General features: G+C 39.7%; 1 protein-coding gene across 1 annotated transcript in view; it reads right to left on the reverse strand.

Moving 5' to 3' along the window:
- The window catches only part of myo1f (myosin IF), a 48,189-nt gene extending 32,592 nt beyond the window's left edge, over positions 1-15,597 (reverse strand). The window contains exon 1 of the mRNA XM_002938558.5: positions 15,427-15,597. Coding sequence (XP_002938604.1) covers positions 15,427-15,429 — 3 coding nt within the window. The 5' untranslated portion in view covers positions 15,430-15,597. The remainder of the gene's footprint in view (positions 1-15,426) is intronic.
- Positions 15,598-18,044: the final 2,447 nt, after the last annotated feature.

Consider the following 18,044-nt stretch of genomic DNA (forward strand, 5'->3'; position numbering starts at 1 on the left):
TACAGACACAACTGGTAGAGACACAGGACATGGCACTTAAAGGAAAACTATACCCCCAAACAAAGGGTGGGATAAGTGAGGGATAAGATTATGCAGTACAAGCCTACAAGATAGCCAGGCCCTTAGTAAATTTAAATTGTGAAATCTTATATACATCTCATTAGACACTGTCCTGATCAGGCTTATTAAGTTGTTCATAATAATATATTGGATACAATCACTATATATATATATATATATCATCCTGTAGTATACTACATATTGAGAATTTCTTGTAATGTCTCCTGGTGTTTGAGTTAGATGAATGTTTTTAACAGGAAGAAATAAAGAGTATTTTTATTTGTTGATTTTAGAGGTAATACAAGCTTCCCCATTTTTTGTATTTTTTTTCGTCAATTATATGTGAACGTTTGAAATATAGATACAGGGCTGTGCTCGTTTTAAACTTTACACTATTATCCCCTAGATAGAAACATATTTAGTATACTGTTTCCCCCCCAGGAAACCTTCTTAAATAATGCATTTTGTTTGCGTGTGTTGAAGTAGCCATACATTTAGGCATCAATGATTTATTGATTTATTGATATGAATTATATAACAATAAAATAGCGGCGTCTCCATCTAAAAGCACATACACATACCTACAAACTAGCAGGATATATTCTTCTAAAGTTAGGGCAGTGTTTTGTTAAAGGGACAGTAACACCAAAAAATGAAAGTGTATAAAAGTAATTACTATATAATGTAATGCTGCCCTGTACTGGTACAACTAGTGTGTTTTCCTTAGAAAGACTTCTATAGTTTATATAATAAAGCTTCTATGTAGCCACGGGGGCAGCCATTTACAGGAGAAAAGGCACAGGTTACTTAGCAGATAACAGATAAAACCCCATTATATTCTACAGAGCTTATTTGTTATCTGCTATGTGCCTGTGCCTTTTCTCCTTTTTCCCAGCTTCAATGGCTGCCCCCGTGTTGACATAGCAGCTCATTTATATAAACTATAGTAGCGTTTCTGTTGCAAACTTACCAGTTTTACCAGCGCAGGGCAACTGTACATTATATTTTAATTACTTTAAAACACTTTCATTTTTTGGTGTTACTGTTCCTTTAACATGTCCATTGTGAGATCTGTATTGTGGTTATGATTTTCTGTATTGAGTGTTTTAATTGCTTAAATCGTTGAGGGTGGCACCAAAAACTACCAGAAGGCTTAATAGAGCAGCAAGAGCTAGGGCAGTTATTGCCTTGATTATATGGATGAGTCAAGCAATACGTTTGCATTTATTTCTTAATAAACCTAAGGGGCTTACTTATTAACAGCAATAATATTTGAACAGTCACCAAGTTAGAAAACAAAAGCAAAGATCTGTTTGTTTGTTATGGGCAACATCGCTGTTGAAGTTTGTCTCCAATGTTAATAAAAGCACCACTTAGATGTAAATGTACATTCTCTAATGAAGCATGTAAATGTCTTTATATTGTTTAAAAGCGCTTGTGGTTCTGAAAATGATCTACCAGTTTTCATGGGGTTACCTGATATCTTTGTCTGTGTGCAAAGGGCATGTACATAATTAAGGTACGAGTTGTTTTTAATTGTGTACAATGCACAATAACTGCTTTATTTAAAAAAATATAAGTTCAGTTAGATTAACTGTGATTTTATCTAGGTGTATAAGGAATTGTATCTCTAAGCATTTAAACTGCATATGTTGCATGGTAAATTTTTATGTGTTTACTGCAAGGTAAAAGAATCGTTAGCTGCTGCCAATTTTCCCAGGGGGTTTGTACTTATTGGAGCAGACAACATTTAATACGTACAAAGCCAATCATTTGAAGGGGTGGTTCACGTTAACTTTTAGTATATTATAGAATATCCTATTCCTAGCAACTTTGCAGTTGGTCTTTGAGCTTACAGTCTAACAGCTTACTATAAGCTCTATGAGCTTACAGTTTTACTATTACTGTTACTTTTTATTACTTTTCTTTCTATTCATCCCTTCTATTCATATTCCAGTCTCTCATTTAAAGAAAACAAGACCTTAGCAACCAGGTAGCTGCTAAAATTCAAAAATGTGATTTCATGGTCTGTTATTGATATACCAGTACCTCTTTCATAAAAACCCATCATATTTTAAATAGTCAGACATTTAGTTGCACCCTCTTTACTCAAAATGAGAGCTTACAGGTATATGGAAACATGGTCTTAGCAGTCACTCTCCTACAGTTCCAGTGATATCAAAGACCATATACAGCATTCATACTAATTGACCTTGATGCAGGTTTCACCATTCCAGGGGTTTGAGCCACCCCCCCACATTTTTAGGGACTCTGTTTGCAAGGTAACTAAGCTAACAAGTAATATGAGGATTAATTAACCATCTACGCAAAGCAATAAGGTGGTATTGCTTATTGAGCAATACCAGCAACTGCAGTGATACCCAACATGGGAATGGGTCAATATATAATTGGAAACCAGCCTATTCTTGAGGCCCTTAGGGAGGATAAATAGCGCTTAGAGGACTATTTTTCAGATGACAAAATTGTGTATGACTTTGCCAACTTTATCTGAAAAGAAAGGCTTGTTATCAGATCATGAAAATTTTAGTTGGGCAGTTAATACATAATGCAGACCAGACTGATTCCAAGGACCATAATAATAAAATGCTTTGTTTAAGAAAACATCCACCCATTAGCATCTCACAAATATACTGTAACCCTTTCTTGGCTGTAACCAAGCCAACAGCATGACTAGATAGGTCTAGAGCATGGGGTACACCCTACTCAATCCTTCAGGATGGGCCTTCGTTATGTGGAAGTGACCAAACAGAGCTATGGTGTAGAGCAACTACAACTCACTGTAGCTGTGTGCAGTGCAAAGTAACAAATGGGAGTCAGAAGGTCCTTGCAGTTGAACAGTAGAACTGGTTTATTGTCAGAGACAATCAATTTGCAGGATTGGTGCAATATACTCACATACATCAGTTTAGCATAGCTTTCTCTGAGGACAGCACAGAGAGGGTGCACACCCGTTCCCCCCAACTCCACTTGAGCCTGAGCAGGATCAGTGCCACTGGTTCAGTTGCCCACTCTCTGGAACAGTCAGCTTGGATACCACATTCCTCAGGTTGAACACCACTAGCCCTCAGGCCCCACACACTACCTGCCTCCTATATCTAAACCGTGGCCCTACGCTAAGGCAACAGTGCCTGTCTGGAAGGGTACTTCCAAAGCTACTTTCCTCTGAGCCAAACTGCTCTTGCTTCCTTCCCTCACTACCTCACTTTCCTAGAAAGTGCTCTACAAAACTTGCTATCTAACTGGTCCTCATTCACGGGGTCCCTGTCCCCAACTTCACCAGAGTGGATGACAACACTCTGGGGCACATGGCTTTACTGGGACCTAGTTTTGTTCCCAGGCTCAGGGGTCCTTCCCTTGTGAGCAAAGGAAGCCAAAGAGGCAGACCCACCCCCCTGCTAAACACTATATCAGAGTGCCAAGGGAGTGGTCTCCCTGTTAACCAATAAACACACACATGCAACTCAAAACTGATACATGGGTCTTCGCCCAGTAACAGCACAAAACAAGGAAGCTGCAGGGTTTAAAGCCATAGGGACTAGTTAACCCTATGGATCCCTACAATACAATATGAATTCAGATGACATGAGAACCCTGCAGACACTTAGGGGCGTATTTATTATGCTGTGTAAAACTAATTCGCCGAAAAAACGGAGTAAAAAGCTGTGTAAAATAAATGGAAAAGATCGCCGTCTGAACGCCGTATATTACGCCGTTATTTTCCATAAGTTCCGGTGGAAGGAAAAACGGCGAAGCCTGGCGATGTGTGGCGAATTTTCTCGCCGTTTTTTACACAGCATAATAAATATGATCCTTAGGCAACTAAAAAATCATCCTCTGCACACCTATCGATTAGTCTCTCTTTCTTTAAGGACTTCCACAATCAGTTCACAGTCAGTGCCATCTGACCACACTCTGCTACTTACCTGCTGCGAAAAAATAAAGATGGCTGTGTGTTCCAAAGTGAAATGCACAGCTATCTTTATATTTTCACAGTAAGTAAGCAGCGCATGAATGGGAGCGCCGGTGGCTATGGTTAGTCGGGTACCCAGTGGGCCACAGGTACAGCAGTTTTACTCTGCTCACCATTTAGATGTATCTGATCCACTAAAAAAAATAGGAAAGAGAAAACAAAAAGAAACTGGAAATTAGGCACCCATTTATATACTAACCTACCCCTGAGATTAAACAACTTCTTTGTTTTTCTGGCAATGTGAAAAACTGTCAAAATGTAACAATCAGCAAATGTAAAGATTATTTTGGGGATGCCTGTTATTGTGCAACAAAACATTTGTAATATAACTGATTGTGGAGGTCTGGGAGAGATGCACTGTTCCTTTCTAAATCGTGCTTATTCTTGTAAATGAGCAAATAAATTCTCCCCACCCCCATAACTTCCCTATCTGTATATGACCACAGGGGCATGTTTATTACTAAACATGCTACTGGTGCTTGTGTCTGGGGAGAGGCTGAATGTGGCAATAGCCTGGATTGAAACAAGTCCCTGTTTACAATGAGAATTTATTCCTTACCTAGAAAGAACTAAGTTAGGTTTTAAACCAGTTTAGAGCACAGGAGTGCCCTTAATGTTTAATGAGCAATTAACAATTTTACATCTGTGTGCATGAATAGAAAAATGAATAACCGTTCCCAGGAGAATTGTAACTACTGCCTTTATTCACTCAGATGGTGACAATAAGGCTTCATTAACTTTCTGCAGACTGTACACTTTGGCCTTCCCCTCACATACAGCAATCCATAGGGATAGGTTGATTTGCCCATGGAATGTGCCTCACTGCCACCATCCATTGCAATGTCTATTTAATACCTCAGTAAGGCTATGCAAACCTTTCTCACCAACAGAGACATTTTTCATGAATCTGTCCTAGAATTTTGTCGCACTGCCTATTTCACTAGAAAAACCATAGGGGCCGATTCACTAAAGGTCGGTAAAACGAGCGCTATATATAGCATGCGTTAAAAATGTTATCATTTCTTATTTTTTGCGACTTAACGCTCGATTCACTAAAAGGACACTAGTCATAATTAAGAAGCGATGTTCTTTGCGCTATTTATCTCGCGATGAGCGATTTTCTTGCACTGTTTTCCGCCACGTGTGTTATTTCCCGCCGCATGCGATATTACGCACGTAACCATTACTTTCTGAAAACTACTGTTCTGAAAATTACCATTACCCTGAAAACTTGAGGATGCGTCACTCTAGGACGATCACATATTTGGAAAAATCCGACTGCAATTCCCATGTTGTCTTGCCAAACGCTCACAAACCGCAATGTTCTTTAAGTACCGCCTACCCCAAGTAGGTGTTAATATTCGCACAGACTAAAGCGATATTTTGCGCGTTTAACTCTTCATATGTGTTTGTGAATCATGAGTTAGTACTATTTCTATTCGCTAATTAACGCAATGCGATAGAAATAAGGCTTAGCGTTTTTTTTGCGCATGCGATATGCGTCTTAACGCATGCGAAATTACTTTGATGAATTGGTACTTATTTTTCACATGCTTTTTAACCCAAAAAAGCATATGATAAGCGTTATTGACCATTAGTGAATCGGCCCCATAGTCTGTTATGTCAGAAAATTCCAATATAATAACCAGTGAAATGAGAGCCCATCCCTGTCTATCTAAGGAGCTGTTCAGGAGTGGGTTTGGAAGGAATTGGCAACATACAAGTTTTTTTCTCTATGAAGAATAGTTGAATCATAGTGGAACAGAGATTCTTAAACAAGGTAAGGCAATGTATATGCTATCGTAGAGCCATAAATGCCACAACCTCAGTGTAATTTCACCTTCCTATTGACTCCAATACATTTTAACTGGATTTAGTGATTTCCACAAAAACATGAAATTTACTCATCACTACACCTTGGTGAACCCTTGATTTAAAAAGTACTTTATACAAAAAAAGCCTTCAGTGGTGTATGTATTCTCTTGAAAAAAGCTCAGATGCCCATTAATTAACTGGACCCAGCTCACAAGGGTCAAGGCACTATAACACTTCATTGTAGCAAACCAGTACTTTAAACTGGTGCAGTTTAATACATCACCTATACAGTGCTATGTGCCACAGGGAACACTGAAACTATATCCATTCATTATCCCCTATGGCAAGTCTGTGTTTTGTCCATGCAAATCATGGACATTATATTCTTTGATGCAGAAGCCATATTTTGGTTAGAAAGCTGCAGTCCTCTTTATAAATAAGCAAAACATTGTTGGCTGGGAACTTTGTGTAGCTTATGTTATAAAGTGCAGTTTTTTAAACAAAATTGCCCCTCTGTCCATGATATGCAGCGTTTTGTATGTGCAAAGAGCACAAGTCACCAGGCTTGGTATTTGTGTTTTTCCTGGACTGACAGTGGGATGACTATGAAGATTTTCATTCATCCAGGTCATGGTATATCTAGTATAAATCAATCTGAAGAGTTACAAAGTGCCATTGTGATTGGATTAGTGGAAGAGTACATATGCTGAGGACTTCCCATACCAGTCAGTTGAACTGAAGAAGCTGCTCGGATGAGTAGAAACGTCTTCAATGATTACTTAACAAATCCAGTTGCTTTAGATTTATTTATACTTGAGACAGTGGGATGCTCATTTGAATGCCCTACCATGGCAACCTACATTTTGTATTATGATAACTCATTAGTTAAAGGAGAAGGATTAACATGGCATTGGGCCTACTGTGTTTATACATACATACACATATATATATCTTGTAGTTGTCTATATGTATTTTGTGGTCATAACCTCATTGCACCCCTATTTATGGTTTAAAAATAAAAGTGGTTGAGCACAAATGACCCTTTTTTTTGCTATAGTTTATACAGGAGCAGTGACCAGCACCATGTTGTTGCTCCCACCCTTTCAGCTACAGTCAGGTGATCCCAGTGGAGCCAATAAAAGGGCAACCATTTTGGGGTTTTAACCTTAAATTGGCTCAGATCCACATTCCTAAAGGGGGGAGTGAGTTCCTAGCATTCTTGAGGGAGTGGGGAGCAGGAGAGGGGAGAGAGCAGAGAGCATGAATGACACAACAAATCTTTTGACAGAGAAGTCAGTGCAGCATTACTGTAAGTGCTTATGCTGTATTTACATAGACCTTTCTGATAAAGCTTACTTAGTTTTTACCTTTCTTTCTCCTTTAAATGTATATTTAAGCAGTAGAATTTTTAATGAATCGGATAAAAGTAAGTTCAGGACTAACCAGACCGGGGATGACTTTGATGTAGTTGGCCAGCTTGAAATATATTGCAATATATGGACAAACAATCCTGTTTTGCGTAAAGGCATTTCTTGGTAGTTTAATGTCATAATGTCCCATATATATTGATAATGGATATGTGCAGAGGATCTCTTGTTGTCTATATGTGTTTTGTGGCAGTTTTATGTGATATTTATATATCTATATATATATATACAGGTCCTTCTCAAAAAATTAGCATATTGTGATAAAGTTCATTATTTTCTGTAATGTACTGATAAACATTAGACTTTCATATATTTTAGATTCATTACACACAACTGAAGTAGTTCAAGCCTTTTAGTGTTTTAATATTGATGATTGTGGCATACAGCTCATGAAAACCCAAAATTCCTATCTCAAAAAATTAGCATATCATGAAAAGGTTCTCTAAACGAGCTATTAACCTAATCATCTGAATCAACCAATTAACTCTAAACACCTGCAAAAGATTCCTGAGGCTTTTAAAAACTCCCAGCCTGGTTCATTACTCAAAACCGCAATCATGGGTAAAGGTGGCCATACACGAGCAGATCCGCTCGCTGGGCGATGTCGCCAAGCGAGCGGATCTTCCCCCGATATCCCCACCTACGGGTGGGCGATATCGGGGAGCATTTAGGTAAAAAAAAAAATATGTGGGCGGCAATGGGGCAGTCGGATCGGGGACCGCATCAACGAGCCGATGCGGTCCCCGATCCGACCGGATTTTCTAACCTGGCCGATCGAGATCTGGCCAATTTCAGGCCAGATATCGGTCGGCCAGGCCGCTCTGCTCTCCCCATACACGGGCCGTGTATGGGGACCTTAAGACTGCCGACCTGACTGCTGTCCAGTAGGCCATCATTGACACCCTCAAGCAAGAGGGTAAAGGTCCCCATACACTATAAGATCCGCTCACTTGGCGTTGTCGCCAAGTGAGCGGATCTTTACCCGATATCCCCACCTACGGGGGGATAAGTTGCTTTAAGAAAAAATAATCCGATCGTTTGGCCCCCATTACATTTGCAGCCATGGGGCAGTCGGTTCGGGGACCGCATCAACGAGCCGATGCGGTCCCCGATCCGACTGGATTTTCTAACCTGGCCGATCGATATCTGGCCAATTTCAGGCCAGATATCGGTTGGCCAGGGCACTCGTTTCTGCCCATACACGGGCCGATTAGCTGCCGAATCGGTCCAAGGGACCTTAAGACACAGAAAGAAATTTCTGAACGAATAGGCTGTTCCCAGAGTGCTGTATCAAGGCACCTCAGTGGGAAGTCTGTGGGAAGGAAAAAGTGTGGCAGAAAACGCTGCACAACGAGAAGAGGTGACCGGGCCCTGAGGAAGATTGTGGAGAAGGACTGACTCCAGACCTTGGGGGACCTGCAGAAGCAGTGGACTGAGTCTGGAGTTGAAACATCCAGAGCCACCGTGTACAGGCATGTGGGCTACAGGTGCCGCATTCCCCAGGTCAAGCCACTTTTGAACCAGAAACAGCGGCAGAAGCGCCTGACCTGGGCTACAGAGAAGCAGCACTAGACTGTTGCTCAGTGGTCCAAATTACTTTTTTCGGATGAAAGCAAATTTTGCATGTCATTCGGAAATCAAGGTGCCAGAGTCTGGAGGAAGACTGGGGAGAGGGAAATGCCAAAATGCCTGAAGTCCAGTGTCAAGTACCCACAGTCAGTGATGGTCTGGGGTGCCATGTCAGCTGCTGGTGTTGGTCCACTGTGTTTTATCAAGGGCAGGGTCAATGCAGCTAGCTATCAGGAGATTTTGGAGCACTTCATGCTTCCATCTGCTGAAAAGCTTTATGGAGATGAAGATTTCATTTTTCAGCACGACCTGGCACCTGCTCACAGTGCCAAAACCACTGGTAAATGGTTTACTGACCATGGTATTACTGTGCTCAATTGGCCTGCCAACTCTCCTGACCTGAACCCCATAGAGAATCTGTGGGATATTGTGAAGAGAAAGTTGAGAGACACAAGACCCTACACTCTGGATGAGCTTAAGGCCGCTATCGAAGCATCCTGGGCCTCCATAACACCTCAGCAGTGCCACATCGCATTGAAGCAGTCATTTCTGCAAAAGGATTCCCGACCAAGTATTGAGTGCATAACTGAACATAATTATTTGAAGGTTGATTTTTTTTTGTATTAAAAACACTTTTCTTTTATTGGTCGGATGAAATATGCTAATTTTTTGAGATAGGAATTTTGGGATTTCATGAGCTGTATGCCACAATCATCAATATTAAAACAATAAAAGGCCTGAACTACTTCAGTTGTGTGTAATGAATCTAAAATATATGAAAGTCTAATGTTTACCAGTACATTACAGAAAATAATGAACTTTATCACAATATGCTAATTTTTTGAGAAGGACCTGTATATATTTAGAGAAGGAAAAGTGAAATCACCTGTACTGGCCCGAGGTACTTCTGATCTGAGTGAGCACCATGGAGCTCTCTTCTTTCTGTTTCTTTGTGCTAGGTGTGAATACACAGTAGAGTGAAAAGTGGAAGAGAAAAAAATGGCCTTTTGACCTTACTATACATGTGTCGGCCCGGGGTATTGAATAATGAAGAAGCAAAAGATGTTTGCTCCACAGTGCTCACCTCTAGGTACTGAACCAGCTGATTTGCTGGTAAGGTGACTAGTTAGGTTACTATGCAGAAGTATGGCCCCTTACTGTTTTACATGTAGATTTTGACAGCCTGAGCATGTCATTTGTGCTCATTCAGAAATGAACTGTAAAAATGACCTGTGTGTTGGAGACATTTGTCACATGGCCAACAAGCTGAGTTCTGGCTTGAAGGCGTCAAATCTGTTCCTTACATGTTAGAAAAACTATGAATATTTTTTAGGACATTAAGGCATTAGATCCAAGCTGCAAGTGTGGTCACAAAAAATGGACACAATCATTGTGAATATTGATGCCATTTATTAAAGGTACTTGCATACATACTCCTTGCTTTTGCATGTGTTTTCACCAAGCACCATTGCACCTGTCGAGTCTGAACAGACTAACAGACTTGCAGACTGCAATGGCACTTGGCACAAATATGCGCAGGTGGGAGGAGTGCACATACTGCAATACCAAAAAAATACCAAAAAGTGAAACCAAATATTCTACTTTTTTAATTATATAACTACTCCCACTTATTTGAATCCAAAAATGCTGCTATATAATGATGAGGGGATCTGTCCCCTTTTACTTCGCCAAAAATTGGAAAAATGCATTGAAGCCAGTGGGTGTTTTTTGTGGCCTTTTTTTCTGCATAAATACAAGTCAAGAAGCATTTCCCCCCAGTGTTTTTCCTGTGAATCCATGACCAATACTAATAAATAAAAAATCCCAGTGCAAAGTAAACTATAACAATAATGTTTTAATGACAGTAAACCATACTTATATATAAGACACATTTCCCCATTAACATTCAGCTTTGAGATGCAATATATTAAATATGGTGACAAAATGGCATCTAACTAGCAGCATTTGGGGTGAGCTTTTTTTATTGACAATAGAGCAAACCCCTAGCAGTCATGTAAGGCATACTTCTACCACGAGTGCTGTCTGGAAATATTGCAGCTGAAGCAGTGGCCCCCAGCAGAGGAACATTTAAGGGCCCCAGCAGAGGAATATTTGGAACCCTCCCCCCAGCAGAGGAAGTTTCAGGGATCCGCCCCCCTCACAACACTCTTCTTACTCTAACTCAAGTACAACTTACTCCACATCTAGACTACATTGTGATGTTATGGTTCCAGATGTGGGGTTAGGTCCCTTTAAGACCTTGGGTGGCAGGGGACACTTAAGAACTGGCCCTTCCTGTGCTATAACTCCATTTACTTATTTGTACAATTATTGTATTTCATTACACACTGAATCCAAACCCTGCTTATTGTAATTATTGTATTTCATTACCCTTTATTTATTTAGTGCTGATATAGTTATGCAGTATTGTACAACACATTTTTTAGTACAATTTTAGCTATTTCAGATTTACAGGGAGCAGTTATGCTCTCAACATTAGTATTCCCATCCTTTCCTCACTTGGAGATAAGCACACAGAGTAGGTGTGAGGAGAGAAGTGGCTTTGTATCTGCTGCCTCAGCACTTATTATGTTGGGTTTATCGACTTCAGATTATTCTTCCGCTTTTTCTTCTTATTGCCCCCGATTTTCTCCTACAGTTTTAGGGGTACACCACCCAAACTCTCCACACTTCTTCACCCTATAGCGGAGCAGGTTGCTTGTGCTTCTTTTCCAAACAATTCCACCCCTGTCTTTTTGTGGCGCCACTCCAAACACCCCAATTTTCCTTTTGACTTTGACAGGGAAGATTTTCAAACTGCTGCCACACTTACAGCTTTGAAGCTACATCCCCCAAACTTGAACAACATAATAATGTTGGATGACCCCAAAGTGGGAGGGTCCAACAACAGCCAATCAAATTTCACCCATTGACTTTAATGGGGAAATTGTAACTGCTGCCAATCTTACAGCTTTAAGACTACACTCCTGAATCACATAGTCATGGGGTCAGCCTGAATGAAAATATGATGATTGCTGGATGCCCAAAAGTGGCCGGAGTTGTGAACAGCCAATGAGATTTTACCTATTGACTTGGTGGAAATTTAACCTGCTGCCATTCTTACAGTATTAACACCAGGGTCCCCAAACTTTTCACAATTGGTCAATAGGGGACTGCAGTTTTAGTTTTGTGGGCAGAGCCACCAACAGCCAATCAGATTTTACCTATTGAATTTTATTGGTTTGGGTGACTACGTATTCAAGGTTAGAAAAAGTGGGCGGGGCTGCCAAAAGCCAATCCCATTTCTTTCATTGTTTTCAGTGGGGAAATTTTAACTGCTGCCATTCTCACATGTTTAATGTCAGGGTCCCCACATGTTGCACAGTTTGTCACTGGGTGACTATGTTTCAAGTTTAGAAAAGTTGGCGGGGCCAACAACAGCCAATCAGATTTCACCTTAACTCCATACGTTAAAATTTAAACTGCTGCCATTCTTTAAATATTAATACTAAGGTCCTCAAACTTTGCAGAGCTATCCACCAGGTAACTGCGGTTCAGAGTTAGAAAAAGTGGGCGGAGCCACCAACAGCCAATCAGATTTTAACTATTGATTTTCAATGGGGAAATTCAACCTGCTGCCATTCTCACAGTATTAACACCAGGGTCACTAGGGGACTGCATTTTTAGGTTTTAAAAAGTGGGTGGAGCCACCAATGGATCAGATTTCATTTAGTGACTTCACGTTTTTCAACCCAACATGAAGTTTGTTCTCAAACTTCCCTTACTAATTTGTGGAGTGAAGTTTTTTGTGGTACCAGAGTCCCTAATTTGACCTAGTTGTTCAATTTGCAATGTTTTTGGGACAGTAAGGTCTTTTCTGAATTAAGTTAATTTGCTGCACATTCACCTATTTAACAGGCACTAGCGACTTTTCGCTGGCGAAGAAGCTCAGCGCTAGCGAAACTTTGCACCTCTTCGCCAAGAAAATTTTCAAGGCGAAGAAGTACAAATTCGGTAATTTACAGTACTAAAGTGCAAACTTTTCTCTTCCTTCCACATTTCACTCAAATCCAAAGTGATTAACTTAGATATGTAAAGTAACTGTATTAAAGTGGACCTGTCACCCAGACATAAAAAGCTGTATAAAAAATACAAATTAAATTAAACAAATTAAACATGAAACCAAAATTCTTTTTTATATTAACATATTTAAACCATTAAATGCATTTAAAAATGAGCAAGTGCATCAGGTCCCCCATTCTGGCACATACACAAGATTTTGGGGTGATACAAAGTTTGCCTTAATAACAGTGTCCACAAAATGGCAGCTGCCTGCTGGCTGTGATTGTGTATTCCCAATACTGAAGGAAACAAGATTTATATTATTTATATAGTTTGTGAAGTTAATTTTGCTTAACAAACACAATAGAAAAGAAATTGGAATTATTTCATAGGGTGACAGGTCCCCTTTAATGAAAGTAAATCCTGATTTCCGCCGCATCAGCTCGTTGATGCGGTCCCCGAACCGACTGCCCCATGGCCGCAAATGTAATCCGATCGTTTGGCCCCAGGTACTTGTTCCCCGATATCGCCCACCCGTAGGTGGGCATATCGGGTGAAGATCCGCTCGCTTGGCGACATCGCCAAGCGAGCGGATCTGCCCGTGTATGGCCAGCTTTAGTCTTCCTTTTGGTTCCATGGACATTTAAAAAAATAATTGGACACTTTCACCCAGTTCAGCAACACCATTAATGAATAAACATATCTGTCCTATATATAGCCACTGATTTCAATTAACACTAGCTCACATACGCTAGCGAATTTTCGCTGAAAGATAGTGCCGCTATAGAAAATTCACTAGAGAAAAGTGCGCACTGTCGAAAATTGCTAGCAACAATCCAACAGTATTCTCTAGCCACAGCAAAAGTTTGCATTATGATGAATTAAGCGTAGTCGCTGCAAATTTACACCTCTGAAGTTGCATGAAGTATGGCGAAGCTGTACAAAGCGAAGTTTCACTTCTTAGTAAATGTGCCCCAATGGTATACTGGATTGTCAATATTGCTTCTCTACAGCTAAATTACTTGTCAAGCTACAGCTGTAGCTGTATCTTATTTTTTATTAATAATTTTTGTAATTTAGGCCATCTTCTATTTATTCTTCAGTCTGTCATTCAGACTAATATTTCAGACTACCTTATTGCTAGATTAAATGAAACCCTAATAACCACATAGTGTCTGAAATTCCAAACTAGAGAGCTGCTAAAAAGTTAATCCAAAAAATCACACAGACTAAAAAATCCCTGAATCATTAATACTGAATGGACAAAGTAAGAGCGTCTTATTCTGACAGTGACATACGCAGTGCATACTGGTATTGTAACGGAATAATTACAAAATATGCTCTTCCTCAAAAGGGTGGTGATATATAACCTGACAGTCTTTGAATTTAAAGCAGAGATGAACTGTTTCCTGTTATGAATTTAGTCACTGATTAAATCAGCAAAAGTAAAAATGGAACTCTGACAAAAGTCCATAGAATGTTACTGTTTGTAAAGGAGCTTTAAGCAGCAAGGTTATAAAAGCTGTTATAAAAGCTAACTGCTTTGGTAGGCTACATTAATTAATTTGGTGTTTGAATGATAGTAAGATGATATGTGGAAGATTCATGCAATTCAATTATCATCTACTGTATCTATGTATCATCTATCTATCTATCTATCTATCTATCTATCTATCTATCTATCTATCTATCTATCAATATATCTATTTGTTGCAAAATCAAGTCATAGTATATCAAGCTACACTGTTTAAGAGACCCCCACTATTAATAACAGGTAAAACCAACATTAAACACACTATTTTACAGTAATATTTCAATATAATGTATTTAACTTTTTCTATACCTACCAGAGAAGTAATTATCTTTAAAGGGGAGTCTTGTAAAGGCCATCCTACATTTCATTGGGTTTTTATGTTCTGCTTATATATGGTTATTAAATTTGATGTCATGATTTTTCTTGACAACTTTACATGATACAGGTTTATTTTGAAATGCATTAAACAGGGTGAGCATAAAGGGGAAATATTCCAGAAATTACCATTACCTACAACACATTTTTTGTGATCTGCACAAGACTAAGCATTGTTGAAAAAGACATTTCCATTCTGTCTGCAATTCATCATGAAATACTACTTGCTTGCAAGAAGGTGGTTCACTTAAGAAAAAAAACACTGCTTCAAAGGTAAAGTTAAAGCTGAAAAAAAGTCTATGCCCTAAAAAGCACATGATAAAGGGATGCACATTCATTTCACAGTTCTGCATAGTAGTTGTCGCAATAATAGGTGATATGACAGTTAAAGCAAAGGTTCAACACACATTTGACAGAAAGTTTGCACATCCAAAGTGAAATTCAGTGGCAGATAATGCAGTTTTGGGTACAAGTCAAAGACAAAAAGTGACAGTCCTGTCTGAAACACAGCTTCTGCAAACTAACCCTTTCGCACCCTTCCTTTATCAGTAAATGATGTGAGATGATAGGGTGTTACCCTTTCATCACCTTACCATTTCCACAGTAGCTTAGTCCCTCCTAATACTGTAGTTTACAAAATCTGGACCCTCTTCAATTATCCATCATAATCCAGAGAGTGTTTGATGTGGGGTCATTTTTCTTTCCCCTAGTCCTCAGTTAATGACAAGCTGGTTATTGCAGCAGTTCCTCTCCGTTAAAGCTGCTCACTTCCTTCTTTCTGAGTTTCTATGCTTGGGGCTGGGTGTGTTTGTGGAGAATAGATAATAAAGATAAAAGCTGTTCAGGGGGCATAGCAGAATTATACTTTTACTCTTTTCATCTAGTTTGAAGGTATGAATTCCTAAAAATGAACTCTGTATTGGTACATTTGAATGTGAAGAGATGCAATTGCTTAGACAGTCTGCAAGCATAAATGGCAATAAACAGTGCAAGTTCACTCTTTTGACCTGATAATGTTATCTAAGGGCTCATTTACTACCACAGAGCATATTTGTGTTTGTGCAGTCATTGCTCAAATATATGGCATTATTTAAAGATACTAGCACTCCTTGCTCTTCTCCACAGTTGAGCTTAGAAACACTACTTCCCCCCTCTGCCTCTGGAGACTTACACGCAGTGTGCAGAAAATGTGTGCCTCATAAATCAGGCACATATGTCCCTTTGATGCTAAGTGCTGGAAATGATGACTTCTGGAAACTAAAGATTTTCAGATTTTGTCCAAGTTCAAGTGCAACTGTTTTAACTGAGTTTTAATGCACTTGCCACAACTGCATCAGGTGCATTGCCACCTTGGATTGAAATTTTGGGCACAACTTGCCATGTTTTTTTACCCACAATGCAAAGTTTTCATGGTGGTCTTATGCCTTTAAAATGGGTGTTAGTCTGGGAAATCTTGCTCCTTTACAATTGTAAGTTGGGGGAGGAAGGAGTAAGCCAGTGAAACCAATATTTTGTTCTTGGCAACCTCTCCCCTATAAAAGCTAAAGGCATAAGGGGGGGATTACGCCCTGTGAGACCAGTGCCTTGGTCAGGAGACACTTATCCCAAGAAATGCTACTATGTAGGACCAGGGTTAACATGTTAGGACAACCATATAGGTTCTACCCTGTTGTGGTGTGGTGGCTTGCTAATTTTATGATTATAATTTTGTAACTAAAAATCTGTTTTTGAAAATACATGCACTTGCATAAATACTCAGAAATTTAGGGGCGTCCTGCCGCTCCATGCACCAAAATAATTTGCCCGCATGCCGAGTAATGGGGAGAGGATGCGCAGAAACTTTAGCACGTCCTCTCCCCTTGGCTCCAAATGGATTAAGTGGCGCGCATGCATAGTGTGTGTGTGTGTGTGGGGGGGGGGGGGTGGCTGCGCTGCGGTGTGCATGTGTGCGGCTTGGGTGCCGAGGTGGGCGGCAAAATGTGGAGGCCTTGGGGCGCCCTATTGAGAAATCTGGCCCTGTAAATACTAAATTACTAGTGAAATGGGACCAGGGAATGTGCACATATCAATTCCCTCACATTAATTTTTCCGCTACAATTTTAGAATACCTGCAGCAGCACGGCGGTGAGGCACCTAGAGCAATTGTGGCAGATATGTTTAAACTAGTGCAATTGTGCATGCACTTTTACACAAGTTGGACACTGTTACACAGAAAATCTTCATAATTTCTGGCGCTCAGTGTCAAAATAATATCTTTGTCTGAATATTTAGGTGCAAGTTCATCTGTGAATACACAGGCACTGTGAGAACCCTAGAGCCCGGTATATTCAGTAAATCAGCACACAGTAACTGCCTGAAGCCTATGAGAATGGATAAGAATCCCTTTTTCCACAAAGAATGATAATCCACTAGTAAGACAGTGTGTTACTTTCTTAAACAATAAAGAGTTGAATTGTGAGTGATGATAGAATTAGGGTTTTTCTTGAAAGAGCAGATAGATATCCCGCTGTAACTATGAGGCAGTGTAATATAACAGACCCCCTACAGATATAGGCTTTCCAATATATGGAATGTATGCAGTATAAGGGTAAACTGTGCCCAACTATTTTCACTATAAAAAAATTATTCAGAACAAGTTTGATAAGACAAAAACCTCAAACTACAAAACCACTGCTTCCTATCTTAAACATGTCAGATGAAATACATCCCCAAGGTACTGAAGGACTGCCTGAATGACGTAGAAATTAGAATTATGTGAATATACTCTTTGGGGAACCTGACAGTTGTAAACCACGTAAATTTTTGGAGAAACTTGTGAAAGGACACCTTGGCCCTGTCCATATCTACTAGATTTGTGGTTCAATGGGCCAAAGGCCACCCCTCCCTAGGGGCACCATTTACATTCATAGTTACAAAGATCACAACTCCATTTGGTTTCAACATAGAAAACAAAATCAAAGTTTTATATAAAAAAGATACGTTCAAACAGTTTGATGCCTTCACAGAAGTCTAATAATGATTCTCTGCAGTATTGGTATTGCCTAGCAGAGCCACTAGAATATTGCATAGATTCATGATATGCACCCACAAATTCAGTCCTTTTAAACATAGGACACTAAATGCTAACCTTGTTTAACAAAAGGTAGAGTCACTGTAGTAACAAATGTCTAATGGGCAGCAGCAGATTTGACACCATCTGAACTAATAGTGG

This window comes from Xenopus tropicalis, chromosome 1, assembly GCF_000004195.4.
Source record: "Xenopus tropicalis strain Nigerian chromosome 1, UCB_Xtro_10.0, whole genome shotgun sequence".
In the NCBI taxonomy this organism is placed as follows: domain Eukaryota; kingdom Metazoa; phylum Chordata; class Amphibia; order Anura; family Pipidae; genus Xenopus; species Xenopus tropicalis.